This window comes from Convolutriloba macropyga, chromosome 12, assembly GCF_964194025.1.
Source record: "Convolutriloba macropyga chromosome 12, txConMacr16.3, whole genome shotgun sequence".
Lineage (NCBI taxonomy): Eukaryota > Metazoa > Xenacoelomorpha > Acoela > Convolutidae > Convolutriloba > Convolutriloba macropyga.
Genome location: NC_134479.1, coordinates 18,435,441 through 18,455,891, shown reverse-complemented (window position 1 = coordinate 18,455,891; position 20,451 = coordinate 18,435,441). Strand labels below are relative to the sequence as shown.

The following is a 20,451-nucleotide window of genomic DNA, read 5'->3' as shown; positions in this document are numbered from 1 at the left end:
TCTTTCCTTCTTTTTCTCGCTCACGTTTTACCTCGCACTCTCTCTCTCTCTCCTTAACTCTTTTGTTGACTTCAGCGGCTGTTATGTGGCGTGATAATATCGTATATTATCCTAGCCTCACGCCTCTTCAATCAAGCGAAAGCTAACCTTACTAAACAGTGGCCAGGTGCTGACAACCGCCCGCCGGTCGTTTGAGAGCAATTCGCCCGACGTTAGTCGGTTATGTTATTTACTTTAATTCAAAGAGATAAGGTCAAATAGGTGTGTGTCACTCTAAATGAAAGTTATTTGAGAGCAGCTAATAGAGGCAGCAAAAACTTATAAAGATTTTGAATCAAAATATAACGTATAAGCCTTCAATGAAAAGACGATTTTTTTGGTCTGTCTTTACTGTTTTGACTGCAGATCTACGAAGCTATTGCGGCTATTTTCTGGCAATCTGCCAGCTACGTTTTTTTTGTTCCTTATTATATGATATACACCTATCATTTATGGCCATCTTAGATGCCGCGGTATATTGTGTACCATTGTGAGATAGTAACACCTGACGTTCTTGACTTCAGTATCTACTGTTTAAAAATAAGAAATTTTTTAGCATTTACTTTTTGTGTGATATTTGTTGCTCAGTGCAATTAATAGCAGTTCTTATTGCGCTTCTAGTGCGGCCTAGTTTTTTATTTTATCGGTTTTGGTGGTTAACTTATATTAGTGACTTATTGAGTTAGATAATTGTTTTTGAAAGGCTCTGTTGAATTTTTGATTTTCGTTTTTTATGGTGTTTTTCGTCTTTTTTTAACCTTACGGGATTACAATAGATATTTGGTGATCCTTATTTGTATGCCATGCTGTTGGCAATGAGTTTGTTATGTAGTTTGGGTTTTTTCTTTCAGGCCACCAAATTTCAAAAAAGTTCTGATTTTCGCCAAATTAGTTTTTCACGTACACCATAAAGCAACCTTCCTGAAATAAAGCAACCTTCCACCATAAAGCAACCTTCCTCATTCTCAAAAATGACTTCCTCACTTTTAATTTGACTTTTATTTTTATTCAAAGAGATAAGGTCAAGTGATTGTGCGTCACTCTAAATGAGTTATTTGACGACAGCTAATAGAGGCAGAAATAACTTATACATATTTTTAATCAAATTATAACATCCCATCTTTTATTGAAAAGAGTAATTTTGGTCTGAAGTTTACTGTTTTTTTAGACTGCAGATCTACGAAGCTATTGCGGCTATTTTCTGGCAATCTGCCAGCTATGTTGTTATAATTTTTTGTTACCATCTCTAATGCTTATTGATATGAATAGTAGCTCTGTATCTTCTCTTAGGAAACAGGAGATTACACAATGAAATCAAAATAGTTTGCACTTTAATGTTTTTGTACAATTCTTTTTTTTCTGTTGCTTCAATCGCAATCGGTGTTATGAAAATCAATGTCGACTGTTTTCCTGCAGTATGTTTTCGACTTTGCTTCAGAACAAAGGCTTGGTTTTTGAAGCATTAAGTTGTTACCTACATCTGACAGTTAATTATTAAGTGACTGTTTCCTGCAAAGTTTTTTTTCATGATTAAGTTTAGTGCAGAGGCATTTTCTCATGAGCAACGCACTCGACTACTAAGAATTTTATTGAGCATGCTTGCTCAATCAGTACTATGATGGAAAAATGGTTAGCGCAGTACTGTGTTTTGAGGCCTTTATCGTTCAGAATATTTTGTGGTTTTTTGCTAACCAAGATTCGAAGACAAGGATTTAAATAGATAAGTGCCGCCATTACAGCCTTGTTCTTCTGCAGGTCTGATTTATCAAACTATTATTAAAATGTGAATATCAGTTGATGAATGCAGTTTCTTAACAAAGCTTCTTCCTTGTTCTGAATTTAGTTTGTTGTTTTTTTTGCTAACGCTTTCTATCAGAAAAAATGTATGCAATATCAAGATTTTGTCAAGAGCTGTCAAGAATTTTTTTGGTCTATCTTGATAAGATCTTATCAAGATTAACCATGAAATGTATTTCAAGATCTTGGCAAGATGTTTCAAGTTTCGCAAGAAGTGTCAAGATCATGCATGTCTTATCAGGGTGTATCAAGTTTCAGTTCACTGGGTACTCAGTCGGTCTTATTGCGTAAATTTCTTGAAATCTTAAAATGTATTTGCATTAAATAAATGCCTTTTAAGACGCTTCCGATACGTCTTGTGGCAGCAGCAATTATTTTAACTCATATACAGATCGGTGAAAGCTGAAACCGTTGTTCACATTATCTGTCAGAAGTGTCAATATTTCGCCTTAGCCCTGGGAGTCGGTTGTGCATTCGTCCCTGCATTTCAGTTGAGTAATGTTTGCAACCAAAGTAGCTCGCGGTATCTTTTCAACTGTTGCAAGATGTTCTGGATCTCAAATCACTTCTGCACCATTAGTTGTTTGTTCTACTCAATCTAGAACTAAATGTACACTCCCCGACCTGCCATACGATTACAATGCCTTGGAACCCTACATTAGTGCTGACATCATGCAATTGCATCATAGCAAGCATCATCAGACATACGTGAACAACTACAATCTTGCAGAAGAACAGTTGGCTGAAGCAGTGGAAAAGGGAGAAACGAGTAAAATTATTAGGTAGTTTTAAGATTAGAAATAAATTAATTAATAATTAAATCGTTTCGCTTTAAATTAAACATTGTTTTATATATACCAAATTTTAACAAAATTACAAGAAACTAAAAGCACAGAACACTGTTGAATACACATGCGATCCATTTTCAAGTGTCTTAGTAATTGTTGTAAGAATTGAGAAAGGTAAGTTTAAAGAAAGGTTGATACCAGGCATTAGCTTTGAATATGACGCGCATTAATTTTAGTTTGTGCACACATTCGGTAATGAAACAAAAATTGGCCATGGCTCAAAGTTTTGAGTTTTACCCCTTTAGTCCGAGTGAGGAAAAATAAATTAATAACTAAGGGTACGTAGGTTTAGTGCTCGATTTCATGACGCTCCGATTAACAGTGGCGGAAGGATATGCTCAAAAGGAGTGACCGCCATATTGGCCGACAGGGCGTTTAGATGAAAACCAAAAAATGAGAAATTTAGCCGACATTTAGCGTAACTTTCCGAGCAGTCCCCACAGTTTTCATCAACTAGCGTAACAGAAGTCTATCCGTGGTTGCACTCCTACGTGGTTGCTAGGGGGTGTGGCCACGGAGAGGCCGAGTGGATTGCCAGCCGACCGCGCACCAAAGAAAAGATAGTGGTCAGCAGAACTACTGATTTATAGACCAATGAGTTTTTTTTACTAATGATTAAAATGTTGGCTAAATTTTTCATCTTTTCCTTGTCGGCTGAACGCCCTGTCGACTAGTTTTCCTAGTATCCTCAAAAAGGTTCTTTTTTGTTTCTATTTTATGCATAGAAAGATATAATTAATTTTCCTCAAACGAAGTTAGTACCAATTTTATTACTCCTGTGGTCTTTTAATAGGATTTTTGGCTGGACCAATTTTTGTCTGACCCTTTTAAGTTCTCATCCTCAAAAATAGGAAATGGGATAAATAGGTAGTGTTCGGAGAGTGTTAACAGGCGAAGCAGCTCTCTTATAGCTTTTCTAGTCTCTAAGTATGCGATTCACCGAAACTGTTTTGAGTAGAGAACTTCATGTTGTGAAGGGTGGTTCTTAATCTTATTTGGGTTTTGTCCTTCTAGTTCAGTCCTCTGGGATCTACATCCCCCATCGTTTGAGCCCCCTACCTCAATCTTAATATTTCTAAGCCCCTGCTGGCTACTCAACTGCTCGCCGGTTGTTGGAGAGAACTTCACCCAAACTTAGTTGGTTACGTACATTTTTTTATTAGCCGCACAGCGATAACTTAGGCTATTATTGGCCTTCTCTTGGTTTTTTTCGTCGTTGCGATTTTTGTTACGACCATGTGGCATCACAACCACTTCAAATCTGCTTGTTGTTCATTGGTTCATGCAATTTCAACTGAAGTGCGTGCGTGACGTCATTTTTCGCTCTTAGTGGAGCGAGTTTTTTGTTCATTCGAGTGATTAAGTTTTTGGTCACACTTGACTTACCTCACTCTCAAAAATGACTTCTTCACTCTAAAATTGACTTTTTTGAATTGAATTCAAAGAGATAAGGTCAAGTGAGTGTATGTCACTCTAAGTGAAGGTTATTTAAGAGCAGCTATAAATTATACAGATTCGTTATCAAAATATAATTTTTCACCATTTAATGAAAAATTTATTTTTGTCTCTTACTATCTTTTTGAGATTGAAGATCTACGAAGCTATTGCGGCTATTTTCTGGCAATCTGCCAGCTATGTTATTGTCTTTGTCTTTTTGGAGTTTTTGAGGTTTTTGTTTGAAATTTTTGAGAGTACACCGTGTCTTAACTTCCCAATCCCACTACCGTGTCTCACCTTTTTAATTCTATGCACACATGTCTTTCTTGGCATCTATTTTGGCAGTGTGTTCCTTCACTGCTGGCTTTGTTTCTGTTTTTTTTTAAATATTTTTTTCGTGTTTTAACGCTCAATTGTTACCCTTATTATATTACCGTCAACAATTAGACGTTTTTTTTCAAAATATGGAGGATATTATTTCCAAAAAGCCCTTTGAGGAATTTTATCATTTTTTAAAATTTTGTCAAAGTTTTTTAATGTTTTAATTTGAATGATTCTGTGAAAAAAAACCTTATCAAATGATGTGATAAATAATTTTACACGTTATTGCTCCAACAAGGTGAAAAATTGGGCATTGAATTGTCGCCTTTTTTGTATGTAAACCTTGTTCAGGCTACTTGTTGATTACTTCAATTTCCAATTAATAAAAAGTCTGCTAATTTATTTTTCTCCCATCACCGTTAAAATAGAATACAAAAACATCCAAATGATTTGAATCAACAACACTTCATTTTCTATTGCTCTGTGAGCTCACTGTACGTCAGTGCGTTCAATTTAGTTTGTTTATTTTTTCTTACTGAGATCGGCTTAAAGAGAAAACAATGACTATTATGCCTATACTTACAACTGATGACATCCGAAGCTCCTTAAGTTTGTTGTTCCTTATTTGTTCAAGTTCTTGAGCATTGACTGTTATAGATGAACTAAAACACATTATTTTGAACAGGTTTTTAGCCAGATGCTCCCTTAAACAAAAGTAAGAGTTAGTTGGAGGGAGGAAATTATCCAATGTGTCAGAAAATATGAAATTCTTTTAATTTTTCGTGAGCATTTTATCTTCTGTTCCACAAGAAATTAGTTGTTACATTTTAGCTTGTTTCATTACTAATCTACTTTAAAATAATTTTTAGTGATTAATCGTGACTTTTGTCTGACCTAAATTGCACTTATTACGTAATTAAGTATGTGGCTAAAACAAAAAAAATCTTAAACAATCAATTACAGGGGCTTGATAGCCGAGTGCTGTTAATGCTTTTGTCTAGAGTACTACGGAGGTCGATGGTTCGAACCCCTCATTAGGCGGAATTTTTTACCCATGAAAATTATCTAGTCAGCAGCTTCTTCTGAATTAGATTGCGCCGCCTGTCGTCCGAGAGGAATTCGTCCGCTGTTAGTCGGTTGATGTTTATCTTCGAATTTTTCCGGAGCCGAGTTTTTTTTTCTGCAAAACAATATGAGCTTTTTTTGCATGGTTATTGAATGCAAACCGAAGTATTTAGGATAGATTTGGGGAGGTAGGGCTAATTTTCCGTGTTTTTTCTGATTTTTCTCTTCATCATAGCCTTCTTATAATGAAGCTCATAACAGCCGATATAATCAAATTGATCCTAATCCTCAAAGTTATTGAGTCCTCAATTTTTCTTTACCGTATTCTTTTTTTAATTATATCAATTCGAGTCTATAGTTCCGATATGATGTTTTTACTCATTTTATGCTTTCCGAACGCATCGTATATTATATTAGAGTGTTGAAAAACCCCAGTATACTGAAAGAGCCATGAGGGCTGAACTTATTATTTCTAAAACTTCGCCTGCATATTATCTTTTTAGAATTTTTTTCTCGAATGAATTGTTGTTTCGATATCAACCATATGGAGAAGAAGTGGCTTAAATTCATTCGTGGATTGATTGAATTTTGCTCTATTGATCCGACAGATCTTTATAGGAATAGTGAGAAGTTTCTTCTGGAAACTTCAAAGGTTTGTGGCGCGGAGACATCTTGTGAACAAACGTTACCGAGGCTCCTTGTTGCAAATATATTATTGGATAATTTTATGCATTGTTTTCTCGTACTCTATTGGATACAAAAATCACGTACCTGTGTGCATTAAATGATTTAATCACATCTATCCCAATTTGAAGCTAAGCACAATGTTTCAGTTTGCAAGGCAGTTTGAAGTTTAATGGAGGAGGCCATTTGAACCATTCCATCTTCTGGCAGAATTTATCTCCAAATGGGGGAGGTGAACCATCTGGAACCCTAGCTGACATGATCAAATCTCAGTTTGGATCTTTCGACGTCTTTACTAAAGAATTCGCAACGAAAACTGTTGCCATTCAGGTATCGTCAGTATAACGTAATTCTTCATTTTTCCCAGTTGCAAGCAACCTGAATTTGATTTAAAGATAGGGAGCTAACACTTAAATTGTTTCATAACATCTCAAATTTATTTTAAATTATGCGGGCCTTTCCTAGAAGTTCCCTTTGGACCGTTATCTACGGCATATATCAAATTATTGGGGCGATATTTGTAAGTCAAATCAGTTTTTCCTCAAAAAAGTCATCAAGAATAATGAGGTAAGGTGAAGTGCTTTTGATAGGGTTCTGGCTGGGGTTGGCTCGGATTCAACAAAGATAAGAATCGACTGGAAATTGCTACCTGTGCTAATCAAGACCCCCTTTTGGCTACCACTGGACTTCACCCACTGCTTGGAATTGATGTTTGGGAACATGCTTATTATTTGCAGTACAAGAATGTGAGACCTGACTATGTGAATGCTCTTTTTAATATTGTCAATTGGAAGGACGCTGAAGGCCGATTAGCTGAAGCGATGAAGTAATTGATTTACTTTCTTAGAATGTTGTATGATTGATTGATAGATTATTAAAAACAAACTTTGATCATAAGTTTTTGTGAAAATAATGTTTGTAGGCCGGACTAGTTCTATGATAGGCTTATATTGGAAGCTGGTGATAAGTTACGTAAAATCGTATTTTGTTTTCCTACGATGATGTTTGTCAATAGCCGCCATCAGCCTCTCAGCGGCTATTTTTTATGCGCTCTCTTTTTTAACAATTCAAAGAATTTGAATTGTATTGGGGGCTGTCTATTTTTAAAGATCTGTTCCCACATTTTCATGATTTTTGAACTCAAATTGGAGTAGTCAATTTGGTGTCGCCGAAACAGGAAATGGAGCAAAAAAGCGAGTGATTTCGCGGCGTAAAACTGTTTCTCTTTAATTTTAAAGTAGAGTGACAAATGGTGTTTGAACAAAAATTCGCTTTTTCGCTAGTGGGTTTTTTCGTTCACATGAGGCATTTTCACTTTGATTTTTACTGTGTTTTCAATTTTTTGGATCATATTTTTTCTTAATGGTTTTCCCAATGCGTTCACAGTTCATTCTAGGCCTAGTTTTTTTATTTGAACCAAATTACCCTTTCTCGATAGTGGTTTTTTTCACATGCGGCATTTATGACATTGATTTTCAGTTTTTTTTTAATTTTTTGATGTTTTTTTGGAAATGGTTTTGCCAATCCACTCATAGTCCGTTCTTGGTCTAGTTTTTGTTTAGTCAATCAAAATTCTTTGAATTGTACGTCAGGACTTGTCATGTTGACATTTTTCGTTTTTACAATAGTCGCGATTTTCCCGTTTGACTCAATGTATTTACTCAATGTTTCAACTGAATGGATTTTAAGTACTTTCACGCATTCAATTAGGAAATGTGGTAAATACTGTCAAACTCAAAAGATCACAATCAAACGAGACGGGATAAACCGATAAAGCCCGGTCATAAGTCACTGAGAATTAGATTACCAAAGTTCATTAGAGTGTTTGCTAGCTGACATTGGGGATAAGCTTATTAGTTTTCAGTTCAAAGCTCAATTAAGTTTAGTTTCAAAATCCAACAAACTGCGCGCCAAATTAGAACAGTTTTTGACACTGAAAAAAAAACACAAAATTCGGTCAATTTATCTCTTCTTTTTTTTTCTGTTTCAATTCCGATTTGCAGCAAGCGCGTCAACGGCGGCTATTTTCTGGAAATCTTTCGGATATGTTTTAACTCCTATAATGGCCGTCACATCCAAAAACTTACAAAAGTTAGAACTAACTCCGGCAGTACTCGATTTGGATCTATTGTGCCCTCTCCCCTTGGCTTAGTGCACATAAAACTTTTGCTAATCAACAATAGTCGCTGAAAGTTTTGTTAGACTTTTGGTTTGACGCGTTTAAATTTAATGTTTTGGCCATTACAGAGCGCGATGTTATGAAAGAGGTTTAGAAAGTTTTAGAAGCATAATATGGCTGAAAAAGATGTCTTAGTTAGATTTTAACTGATAATCTGCCTAAACCAAGAATGGATGAGATCCGATGAGAAAAATCGATGAGAGATAACCACCCGCCAAGCCTACCCTCATCCCCATAGCTTGATCTCGGCCCCTTCAACACTTGACCCCACCCGGCTATACTCGCCGCACTCTTCCCCTTATGTTAGCATCCTTATGCCCCACCTAGCTACTACCGAAGCCAACCGCTTGTTGGTTGTCTGAGAGCTCGATGTTAATCACTCGTTCTGGTTTTTGGTTTTCTCCTTAGCCGCGCGCGAAGACAACAATCAGGCAAAAGTAGTCGTACTGCCCCCCCCCCCCCCCCCGTAACACAGACTGGAACGTACAGCTTTTTGTACCCACAGGACTCCTGAACTGACAAAAAAAACCATTTAATCTATATTTCTAGCCTTACCTAAAACAAAACGTTGCTTCTGGAAAAGAAGATTGTAATCAAACGAAAATGAAGTTTTGTCGAAAAAATGAGTAAATGGAAAAGACAACTCTGTTGTGATTTCCGTGTCACCAAGGCATTTTCGAGAGACTAATCAATCAAAAATTTTTCCCCAGAAAATAACAGCTCAGAAAGTTCACAAAAAAGTTACGATTGCAGTTTTTTAACCGTTAAGGAAAAATGGTTGGTTTCTTTATTTTTCCTCTTCCGTTGTTTTGTACGAAAACGAAAACCTTTGTATTTTTATGACCCCGATGATAATTCGATTCCCTCAAAAGTTAGCGTTAATCTGCTTTTTATTATTAAAGTTATGACATCAGTTTTGCTGGATCATTAAAAGAGTTGTAATGCTCGAATATGTGCCACAATTCATTAAGATTACATTTTGTTCCTGTAATTGATGATCTAGTAAGCGACTTCTGCAGTTTTTTACTTTTTTGTCTTAGCAGTGATCTTTTGGGGTTATAATAGTCATCCAGTTTGACAACAGTATTAGCTATCAAATATTAATTTTGTCAAATCAGCGAAAATTTTTATTACTCCGAAAGAAGAGATAATTTTGAACAAAAAACCACTTTATCCTTATCTTTTATAGTACAGACATCTTGAAAAAAACTGTACAAATTGGTGGGCACGTGGTTGTTACATTTTAGGAACTGAAAACACGTAAAGCCTTGATTTATTTATTTTTGAAATTGTGTTTCAGTTCATCTTACTTTTTTGAGTCTGAGGTCAGTGTGGTTCACAGTTTTTTAATAGCATTTCACGGCAAGAGAGTAATGTCATACCTAAATACCCAAAATATTAGTTTATTGAAGCAGAGATATGCTGCCTTCAAAGAATTAATCCATATTGTATTATTTAAAATTTGGTATTTTGTTAAAAGAGGACACACGTCTACACACAAAACAGGGTTCATAATTGTGAGATCAAATTTTTTTTTTCAATTTTACCCTGCAAAGCGAACACTGAAACCACAAACATGAAATGAACTCTTATGACATTTATCAGGTAGAAAAACAATTTATCAAGTAAAAACGTATGTTTAGCGAAAAATTGAGATCCAAAAATCAACATCTATCCCGCTTTTGATGCATCTCAAACTGTAATGCGAGGAGTAAGTATCTGTACCATAAACCTTAAAAAAGAGACATTCTCAAGGTTTGTCATACCTCGTTCTCGTTTGAATTTCAACGAGACCTCTCAGTATTGATTTTTAGAGGCAATATAATGTACAAAAATGGGCAGAACACTGTGTCCAGCTAAGAGAAGCCACTAGCTGTAAACTGAAGTGTTTGATATTTTCCACTACTGAAGTTAATGAGATCTTTCGGAAATTTTTTTACGAAATTAAAGATTTTCAAAGTAATCAGTGCCATAATATTTAAGCCGAAAACAATAATTAGGTTTTTTTAAAGCTCGTTGAAACTTCAATGAAACCTTTCACTGTTTGGAGGAAAAAACAGAACAACATAAAAACAAAAATGGACACTTTTCACAAAATTTTGATGAAAACGTTTAGTTTCAAACTCAACAAGGCCATGAGTCGCCTGATGACCAGTTCACGAAACCTCGCCATCAAATCAATTGCGTGGAAATGAGTATATTTTACCAGAATGTCACTAGAAGAGAAGCCAAACAGAAATCAAAAAATAAAAACAAAAAAGATGGAAATCTACATCTGGAAAATCTAGATGTAAATCTACTTCTGTTTTTCTAAAAGGAACACGATGAGATAAAAAAGTATAGCCTAATTACAGCTTAAGGGTTACTAAAACGCAAAAATGTTGGAAATGGGGACTTAGTGGTGCAAAAATTCACAAACGATTTTTTGAAAAATTGCCCAAAAATGTGAACAAAATTAGTGTGAAAAGTGGTTGTTTACAAAATTTTTAAACCTCGATAAGTCCTCGAAAAAATTTTTAGAAAAAGTCGTTTAAGTTCACACTCTACGCTTGACGGGTTTTTAGTGGTACTCCTCACAACTCTCTACAATAAATATATCGATCGGTCAAAATTGACTGAACAAAAAACCCAGTTAAGCATATAGTTTCTCCCCCACAAGTGGGTTTGGAGCAAAAACGATTAACAATAACTATTGAACTATAAAAAATACAGGAAGGCAAAAGTAGGTTTAATTTTGGTGCATGCTCAATAATTAATATGGCTTTTAAAGGCTTAATTGTAAGGATTCAGATTTTATTTGAGTAGCAGTTCATTTACGGTGAGCTTTCTGAAATAAAAGTTGTTTGCTGAGTACCGAACAAATGAATGATAGTATCTCAAGCACGTCTGGTGTTTAGTTTTTCAGGGGGGAAACATAATATATTTTCAGAGTTGTTTTGTGTGACAATGATGGGCCTATTCAACATGGCCACTAAGGCTATGGCTGTGACTCTCTGTACCTTTGACAGAATTGCGCGCGCTGTCTTATTCAATTGTTCGTTTTTCTTTCAGATAGCTGTCCTTGAAGTGGCTAATTTCACTCAGCCACGCCAAAAGAAATTGACTCTAAGTGAGATTACGGATCCTAAGAACAGCTCTTAGTAAAACTGTTTACTCGAGACTTATTTATGCTATAATTAACAGTCAAAGATTGAAAGTGGTTCATACTAATCACTAGCATCTAATGCAACAATAGAGACTCGTTTCCGCCAAAAAGTTTTTGCAGAAGTTGTCAAATACAATAATGAAGCTACGCGACTGCGTTGCTGGATTTTGATTGGTTCATCTAGTGTCACCAATCATGGATGGGGATCACAACAACAGTGAGAAGATAGTGACTGATTTTGTGCTGAAGGAGGGCGAGTATTCGCTCACAGGTGGCAGATTAGATCTAAGGGTCAGTTGCATTCTTCGAAGTCATTTCAAATTTAAAGTATTAAACTGCAGTTGAATTCCGCAATTTTTAGTTCATTTAATGTATAGCTGAGTTATTAAATTAGAAATTACAGTACAGAACTACTCTCAACTTATAAATCGTTAAACGCACCCCTTGTTAGCTGTGATGTTCTAATACTGATAATTTAAAGCTGATAATTGCTTAAAACGATGTATAATAGGCAGGTTTTGTTTAGGTCAGATCGCCTTCGGGCCAATACGGTCAGGGCCATGCAATCAACGCACCTCACCAGGTAAGAAGCTAGCTTACTTCCGCATCTATGGCCAGGGTGACCTCTCGCTTCCCACAATTGTTCTATTAAAAGAATATTTTTAAACTTGCTTTTACTCTATGGATGATGAAACTTCTGATCAGTGTAGAAAAAAAATTATCTCTGCAGTAAAGTTTGTTATTCACACGACAATGATTGATGGTCGATCCTCTGCCTCTGTGAAGATGTGTGAGGATGAGCTCTTACTTAAACATAGCTTCAGGTTGACTGTAGCCTGACCAATCTTGGCCGCAATGATGGTACCATGTGAAAGTTTCAGACGCAAAAAAAGTGGTCCTAGTAACCAAACAATTTGCGAACATGAATGAGAACTGTCTGAAATATGGGGAATAAAAAGAAAAGGAACAGCTGAGAACAAGCCGCTATGGGCTAATGCTGTTCCGCTGCGATTACGCAGAAACTACAAGTATAAGAATTATATTTTGGTAGTTTTTCTTAATATTACAGTTATTTAGACTCATGCAGGCGGAGGATACGGGGCAGGAGGTCCCAACATGTCAATGCCAGTGAATAGTGCAAATGCAAATGGTGCTTTGGAGTCACTCAAATTCTGCTCCCAGAGTTACTACCTCGATGGAGAATTATGTGAGATGCTGGGAATAAATTATGGTAATTTAAATCGAATTTTCATGGTCAGAGTTTTTTAGGCGCAGCATTGTCTTTAAAGCTTCTAATCTTGTTTCAGACTGCATGTTCTCTCGGTCTTTGAATTTGAATCAATTTTAAGCCAAAAATTTTTTAATGATTATCAGGAGAACTTCATTAACAGATCAACAAAAACAGCAACGACTTAAATGAGCAGGTGTATAGATCGGGCAATTATCCGAGTGACATAAAGAGAAGACTGTATTTTGGAGAGCCTTTAAGCGAGTTGTTTCGGAAGAGAGGACATGTCCGAGAGAGATAAATAAATCGATGAAGTTCATAAATTTTGGACTTGCGTTAAAGTACTTTTCTGAATTTTAGAACAACAGATTTTTTTAATGTCCAATGTTGATCCAATGTCAGCGATTCACCAGTCGTTCTATTGCGGTTCTTTGGTTTGCTATTTTTTAATTATTGGTAATTAATAGCCGCCGTCAGCATCTCTACGGCTATTATTTAGACCTACAATGCAAAAGATTTTAAAAAAATTACGCTCTCCTTTTTTACAATGAAAAAAATTTGAATTTTATTGGGGTGCTGTCTTTTTTACGACTCGAAGAGGAGTATTGGAGAAGTCCTTTTTAAATAAATTTTATTGGATTGAATTTTGAAGTAGGAAATGAAACGCGTGAGAAAGTTTGTTGTAATTTGGTCGCTGAACAAAACTGAAGAGTCGATCGAAAGGCGTGGTTTTTATTCATGCCACAGAGGGAGAGAACAATTGAGGCGTGGAAAAAATTTCTCTATGCGGTCTAAATTTTTTCACGAGACTTTGTATAAAAGCAGTTTTCTTTTCAATTTTTGATCATGATTTGATTGATATCCTATTAATTTTAGGCGTGTTTTAATAGTGTTTTGATGGTTGAGGGGAAATGATAGTGTTATTGAGGTTCTTTAATCTGTTTTGCTGATTTTTGAATTTTATCGATTTTTCGCTTTGTTTTTAATGCGCTAAGTGGGATTTGAATAGACGCGTATTACCTCAGGCGTTTTTGGGAACTGAGTAATTACAGGTTTGTTGATTTTAAATGTTTCTTTGAGAAAAATGGCAATTAATCTAGAAATTTTAAGTTTTTTCTAATCCTAAACAATTTTATTAGCATGATATGAGTTGCCTATTGTTTTGCGGGCATTTCAATACTCTATTTGCTCCAATGCACTTTTTTGCCTCTGATTTTGTGCTTTTCGCTATTGTTTCCCGTTGAATCTTTTATTCAGAATTATCCTAGAGGTGTTTTTGGTAAGCACTGAAGGTAGATGATAGGATACTCTTCAATGAAATAACTTTTACAAATTCCTAATTTTTAATTTTTCGTTCTTCGCTTTTTTTTGTATTAATCTGCAAGGTGTTGGGTGGTTGATTGGTTGACCAGACGCTGTAATATATTTTTTTAAATAATGATTGCGAAGTAGCGTATTTGCATTTTCCGCAAAATTTGGCTGAAATTATGGAATTTTGCTGCGGAGAATCTTTTTTTATTTTTTCTTTTCCCGGTCTTACTATTTCTCCATATAAAATAATTTTGTTGATTTTTCTGTCCATTTTTAGTCGTCTAATGAATGAAAACGAAACGTGCCGCGTGGTATTTTTGCCAATAATTGTTTGGGAGTCTCAACTTTTTGTATCAGATGCTTTATCAGCTTTTCTGTTCAGATACTTTTTCACTGTTCATTTTCATGTTTTTGTTTCAGAGTTATTAGTGTTATTAAGTAGGATGTTCATTATGTCAGTTGGGGGTGCCCCATTGTCTCCTTCGAGTCGTTTGAGGAATTCTTGCGGCGGTTGCTGAAAAATCTGTCCATTTTTATGATTTTTGAAGTCGAACTGAATTGATGATTTTGGTCCAGCCGAAACAGGAAGTGGAGCGAAAAATTGAGTAATTTTAGAGTAGAGAGAAAACGGTGTTTGAAAAAAATTTAATATTTTGCTTGTGATTTTTAGTTCTCTTGTGGCAATTTGACTTTGATTTGTGTTGTTTTCTCTATTTTTTCACCGGATATGTTCTAATTGGTTTTCCGAATCCATTTGTAGTCCATTTTGAATCAAGCGATTTTGTTTGGCCAATGAGAATTAAGTGAAGAGTAACATTGAGCGGTGGTTTTTTCAAACTACATTTAAAATGGAGTGAGTCAGAAATTTGTGTTTGAACAAATTTTTGGTTTTCGAGAGGGTCCTTTTTTAACATGCGTGAATTTGACTTGTTTTCAGTGTTTCTTTTTTTAGTGCTTTCAGCATGATACATATGTGTTCTAATTTGCAATTTTCTTAAATACATCAAGGGGCAGCTCTTTGACACTTTTTTTATGACTTTGACACTTTTTGTCATAAAATATTATTGAATGTTTGATTTTGCCCACTTTTTAAAATTATTTCTTTTGTCTTATCACTTAGTATCTTCAATGACAGTTCTGATTGGTTAATAATGAAGCGCCGACGATCCTAATTAAATGTTCGAGTTGATAGATTAATAGTTTTCATGAATTTGACGCTATTTTTTCTCAAAAAATTATTGGAGTTATTGTTGTTCTTGTAGTTTTTGTTATCTTATGGTTTTTTCCTTACGTACAGGCCTCATTGGTTGCTAATCGGGGCTAGTTTAGTCGTTTTAATTGTTTCTCTTCAAATCTGATGCTTTCTGTGACCTTGACACTAATGATTTTTAAGAAATATAGATTTTTTTGAGTGTTTTTGTTCTCAACTTTGTTATCTTTTATCTTAGTCCTATTTTTGACATGTTTAATCGGTTTCTAGGAATCTTTATTTATGCAAATAATCATTTCAGTTCGTAGGTTTTGCTTTCTTTGACTTATACGCTGTCCATTTTAATCACTATAGTGATTTTTTTCAGTTTTGCAATTATTTATTGTACTTACTGATTTTTTATCACTCAAACTCTTTAATGACAGGTTTCATTGATTGCTTTTGTGCAGTAAAGGAAGATAATTAGTGGCATTTAGTTGATAGAAGTCGTTTTCGGACTTTGACCTTGTTTTTTTTTTGAAAAAAAAATTTTTAGTCGTGCTTGTTTCTGTTGTTCTTGTGATCTAATTGCTTAATCTCAATGTAGTCAAAACTAATTGTTCTCGCTCACATATTTTCATGAATTTTGAAGGCAATTTTCAGGGGAAATTGGATTGGTCACGCCGAATCAGGTAGTGGCGCAAAAAAGCGAGTGGTTTTGCGACGTGATTTTTTATTCAAATTTTAAGTAGATTGAGAAAACGGAGTAGAACAAAAACTCGCTTTTGTTTAGGCACTGAAAATATTTTTTACATCAGTCACGATTTTCTCGTTTGACTTACCTCACTTGCTGTTTCATCTAAATGGATTTTAAATTCTTTCACTCATTGAATTACCTAATGCAGTGAATACTGTCGAAAGAGCAAAATCAAAAGAAACGGGATAAACATGCAAAGCCCGGTCATTAAATCATAGTGCATTAGGTTATCAAATTTCATTAGAGCCATTGCTAGCTGGAATTACCATCATCTTTAATAGCGTTCGGTAATTATTAGTTTCAGTATTTATAAGATTCCATTCTTCGGACAAATGGTGTTCTTTTGTTTGCATAAATGGCGGTATCAACCTTGTCTGAATATTTCATCGACTTCGGTCTCTTGATCCACTCTTCAATATTGGCAACTTTTAGCCTCTTTAAGTCGTTTTTGAGTGTTCTTAGCCAGTCTTTGGTGTATGTCTTTCGGCTCTTACAAGTCGAAAGTAGCTCAGGGACTTTTAGATTATTGAGGCTCACCCAAAGATTGGCTCTTCTGACCGCCAACTCGGTCTCTATGTCCTTCAGAGGGACAGCTTCGCTCAACTCCTTTACTGGCATCACACGTTTGTCATTTATCTTCATGACCGTTCTTCGTGCTTTATTTAGCACGGCACTCATTTTCTCTATCAGTTTTTCTCGTGATGCTGGTTTCAAGGCCGTATAACAGAATTGGCTTTACAAAGATTTTTATTAGTCGACACTTTTTCAATCTGAGTGAAAGACCACAGATAGTAGAGTGTTCTATGAAAAATTGTAGTCGCATGTTTGCAACTACAAAGGAAATGAACTGGCATGTGAGAACCGATCATGATGTAACAACAATGGAGTCGGAATTAGACCCAGAAATGATCGTAATACCAACAACAACACTGCTTTGCTGCCCCTTGAGTGGCTGTAATAAGTCATACAAGACAGTAGGCTGGTGGAAAGCTCACATGAGAAATGCACACCCGCAATGCGTGGTAGTGGAAAGTGATATGAAAGTAGCAAGTACTCAAGAATCAGCCGCACAAGCAAGCTCAGATATAACTGTGGACAATAGCAGTCAAGTGTTTCAATGCCCGAAATGTGCTCAACAGTATAATGTCAAGAAGAGCCTGGTGAATCATTGTTACGAGAAACATGGCTGGTCCTACAGTAAAGGCAGAGAGGTCGGAAGGAGAGGGACTAGAGGCTCTCAACACGAAGACTCTCCTCTACCTAGAGATCCGGATAATCCGGGGGCCCCGTCTCACGGGAGTCAAAGGATCTGATCTGATCAGTCTCCTGTTGCAAACCCTCAAAGGTCTGATGACTACACACCGTCGGTCGGGTAGCCTTTCGCTGCCTACCAATGGGAGGGGCCACCACATAAATGGCAAGCAAGGTTTCTGTTAACCTCCAGGCTAGTTGTTTTTCTCAGGAAGAGCTAGTTTTTTAAAAACTAAATTCAATATGTTCTTTGTGACTTTTGCAGTTGAAGTTTTATCTATTTGTTAGTTTGGTCCTTGAGGTCCAAATTTTTTCAGAGACCATCTTCTTGATTTGTCAGCTTTCTAGGTAGAATGTATTTATTTTAGTACCTTGCGGCCACGATAATCTACAACTGAAATGTTTGTAATTTTGAATTCGTCTGTTTTCTGTGTTTGACGTCTAATGATCAACAAGTTTGCTTTAGCAGCAGTTTTGTCAAGTTTCTGCTTTCATTGAAAAAAAGTTGGAGTTGACGATTTGGAGTCAAACCATGTTCTTTTGACCCTTTTTTGATTTTGTCCTTGCAATCATTTTGCTTTGAGTAAACCAAGGAAGTTTTGTTTATTCTTGAAGTTGGTGTCTTTTTGCTACATTTTCAAATGAGTGGTTGATCGAAAGCTGAATTGAATGAATTATTATAACAGTTAAACATTATTCGATAAGTAGTTAAAGGTTAATAGCATAAGATGCGACTAATAAATTTTTGCCCATGAAGCTGTATTTTTCGCCTTCAGGTATGGCGACCTATTGGTATGCGTATCGGGGCGCAAATAGATGTGTGGAGTTGGATCTGCACAAGATGGACAGACGATTCTACAGAGGAGCTCCCCCTACTTCTCACGATCTGTGTGACGTATACCAGGTGGACAGTCACTCTACTGGATCCGAAGTTTATCACCTCAATTTAGTGAGTGCTTGCCACATTTGTTTGTATTATGAAACGGAGTACTGGGTTCAGGGAAGCTTTTCACATAAGTTGATATTAGACTACTGGAATTAGACTACTAGACTACGAGGCCGAAGACTGATGAAACCAGTGATAACTAGTGCTAAAATTGTAGTCGCATAAACTTAAATTACAGATGTACGTGACAAAAAAGCCCAAATACTTGACTCTCCAATGAGTCAACTGTGAATAACTCATTCAATAAAGGCGCGAACAGGTAATTTAACAAACATATAAGTCATTGGCATCTGTAAATTAAGTAACGCTAAAAGAAAAAACGAATAAACAAAAATGGGTTTTCGGATGTTCTATCCTTATAATAGCATTTGATAAGCGTTGGTTTCATGCCACAAATTTTTTATATTCTAAACTTGAGCATTTATTTGTATACAGTTTTTCTGCGTACTCTCCTTTCATGTCAAATTGAGTAATGCAGTTGAGTCTACATATACGTATATAATATACGATGTACTTCAATGCAAATAGTGTGTTCAATCGTATACAAGGAGGAGGATTGCGCATTTGAGCTTTCGCTCAGCTAGCTCCGACCTTCCTCCACATAAGAGAAAGGGTAACTAGAGGTTTGACATCACTTTCCGCTACATTCGATCAATCAAAAACGAAAAAATCTTTGTTTTTCCAAAACCTACCAAGTTTTGATTAAAAAGAAAAAGATGAGGGCAAAACTAAGGTTTTTTTTTGAAAATCAGTGTTCTCAAAACCATTATACTCATTAACGCTTTGGAATTGTTAAGCAATTAAGACTGCCTATATCGGTATAGAAATTATATCACGTTTTAAATGATAGCACGAATTGACAAAATTAACTAACAGCAGAAACTACGGCAAAACAATCAATATTTAATCAAATCAGTACAAGGAAAGCATCATGCTATTATTAAAATGCATAATAATACCCTGAAATGGAGTAATAGTAAGGATGGTATGAAATCCAGGGAAAGTTTAAAAATTGACTTCAGATTATGAGAGATCATTGAATTCAGTATTCGTTCGGAACCCTTAAAATTCAAAACGAACATTTGTAAGCGCATTCTGTCATATGGTTAGATCGATAATGACTCGTATAAAAACAGCAAATTTGGGCGAATTTCTGAAAGTCCAAAAAAGTTTTATGTGCTCTCGAACTCAAGCAGTGGTTGCTCAGTCGTAGTTTCAAGCAATTGTTTAGGATTGTTTTATTAGAAAACACCTCATTGTTTCTGAGCAGCATCATTTGAAAAATTAACATAAGAGCAATAGGTGCGGCGAAAATAAACAATTAGGTCATTTTATCAAAAAAGTATTATAGTTATCAAATCTCTTACGTGTCTACCTGCTCACTCCAAACTGAGAGAAATTAAATTTTTGTATGGTTAAATGATGTAACGTCCTAAAGTACGTTTTATATAGTAATCGATATATCTTTTCCCCAATTTTACTGTTCGCCTTATTTAGTGCTATACTTGCTATAATCTCAAGGCCATATTAAGACTTCATTTTTGCCTTATTAAGATGAGAAAATTTATATTTATTTTATTAACATCCTGTAAACTTTCTCAAGTATATTTGTCTTAAAAACCATTTAACTATCTTTTGTTATTTGATTTACCCATAATAGAGGAATTTGTGACAATGCTAGCCTGTATTTATATTTACAATGTAAACTTTACTATGTTCATCTTATTTGCCCGGCACGTGACAGCACGCGCCAGAAGTTCTATTTATCTTGATTTAATCTTGATGTATTTGTGTAAGTGATTACTCAAATGTAAATACGGCCCTCAGGTCTTAAAAAGTAATAATCTAAGCAACACAACCAAGATTGTCAAGTTCAAAATCAGTAGACAAGTAATTCAGTCTTAGATTGGAATCTCTTTCTCTAGTGACAAAACTTATAGCTGTCGGCCCTGCTCCGAAGCAATATTGAAACTGCTCAGGCCCTGAACAATTAATCATGCGAAAAGAATAATTTAAGTAATAAAAGCCATGCTACTAAGTAGTTAATTAAATTAGCGGGAAACATTACTTCAACAAATTTAACACAATAATATAGCCGGACTAAGGTATATTACATGGTGACAGGAGTGTAGACAGCTTTTCCAATTAGTTCCTTCAAAAAACAAAAATCGTTTACCTTTTAAATGTTTCTTTTTTCTAAATGTCATTGCTCTTCAAAACATTATTAACTTATTTGCACGATTCAGATGAAGTT

General features: G+C 35.5%; 2 protein-coding genes across 3 annotated transcripts in view; both read left to right on the top strand.

Annotated features, from left to right (window-relative positions):
• Window positions 1-2,296: 2,296 nt before the first annotated feature.
• LOC142351076 (superoxide dismutase [Mn], mitochondrial-like) lies at window positions 2,297-7,088 on the top strand. The gene is made up of 3 exons (XM_075403162.1): window positions 2,297-2,618; window positions 6,341-6,521; window positions 6,782-7,088. The coding sequence occupies exons 1-3, from the start codon at window positions 2,335-2,337 to the stop codon at window positions 7,019-7,021; spliced, it is 705 nt and encodes a 234-aa protein (XP_075259277.1). The 5' UTR covers window positions 2,297-2,334; the 3' UTR covers window positions 7,022-7,088.
• A 4,200-nt stretch (window positions 7,089-11,288) lies between these two features.
• The window catches only part of LOC142351249 (WD repeat-containing protein 20-like), a 55,940-nt gene continuing 46,777 nt past the window's right edge, over window positions 11,289-20,451 (top strand). The window contains exons 1-4 of one of the 2 annotated variants that reach the window (XM_075403397.1): window positions 11,289-11,806; window positions 12,042-12,098; window positions 12,593-12,746; window positions 18,028-18,200. In XM_075403397.1, the coding sequence (XP_075259512.1) occupies window positions 11,711-11,806; window positions 12,042-12,098; window positions 12,593-12,746; window positions 18,028-18,200 (480 nt within the window). In that variant the 5' untranslated portion in view covers window positions 11,289-11,710. The remainder of the gene's footprint in view (window positions 11,807-12,041; window positions 12,099-12,592; window positions 12,747-18,027; window positions 18,201-20,451) is intronic. The other variant, XM_075403396.1, reaches the window with a different exon arrangement.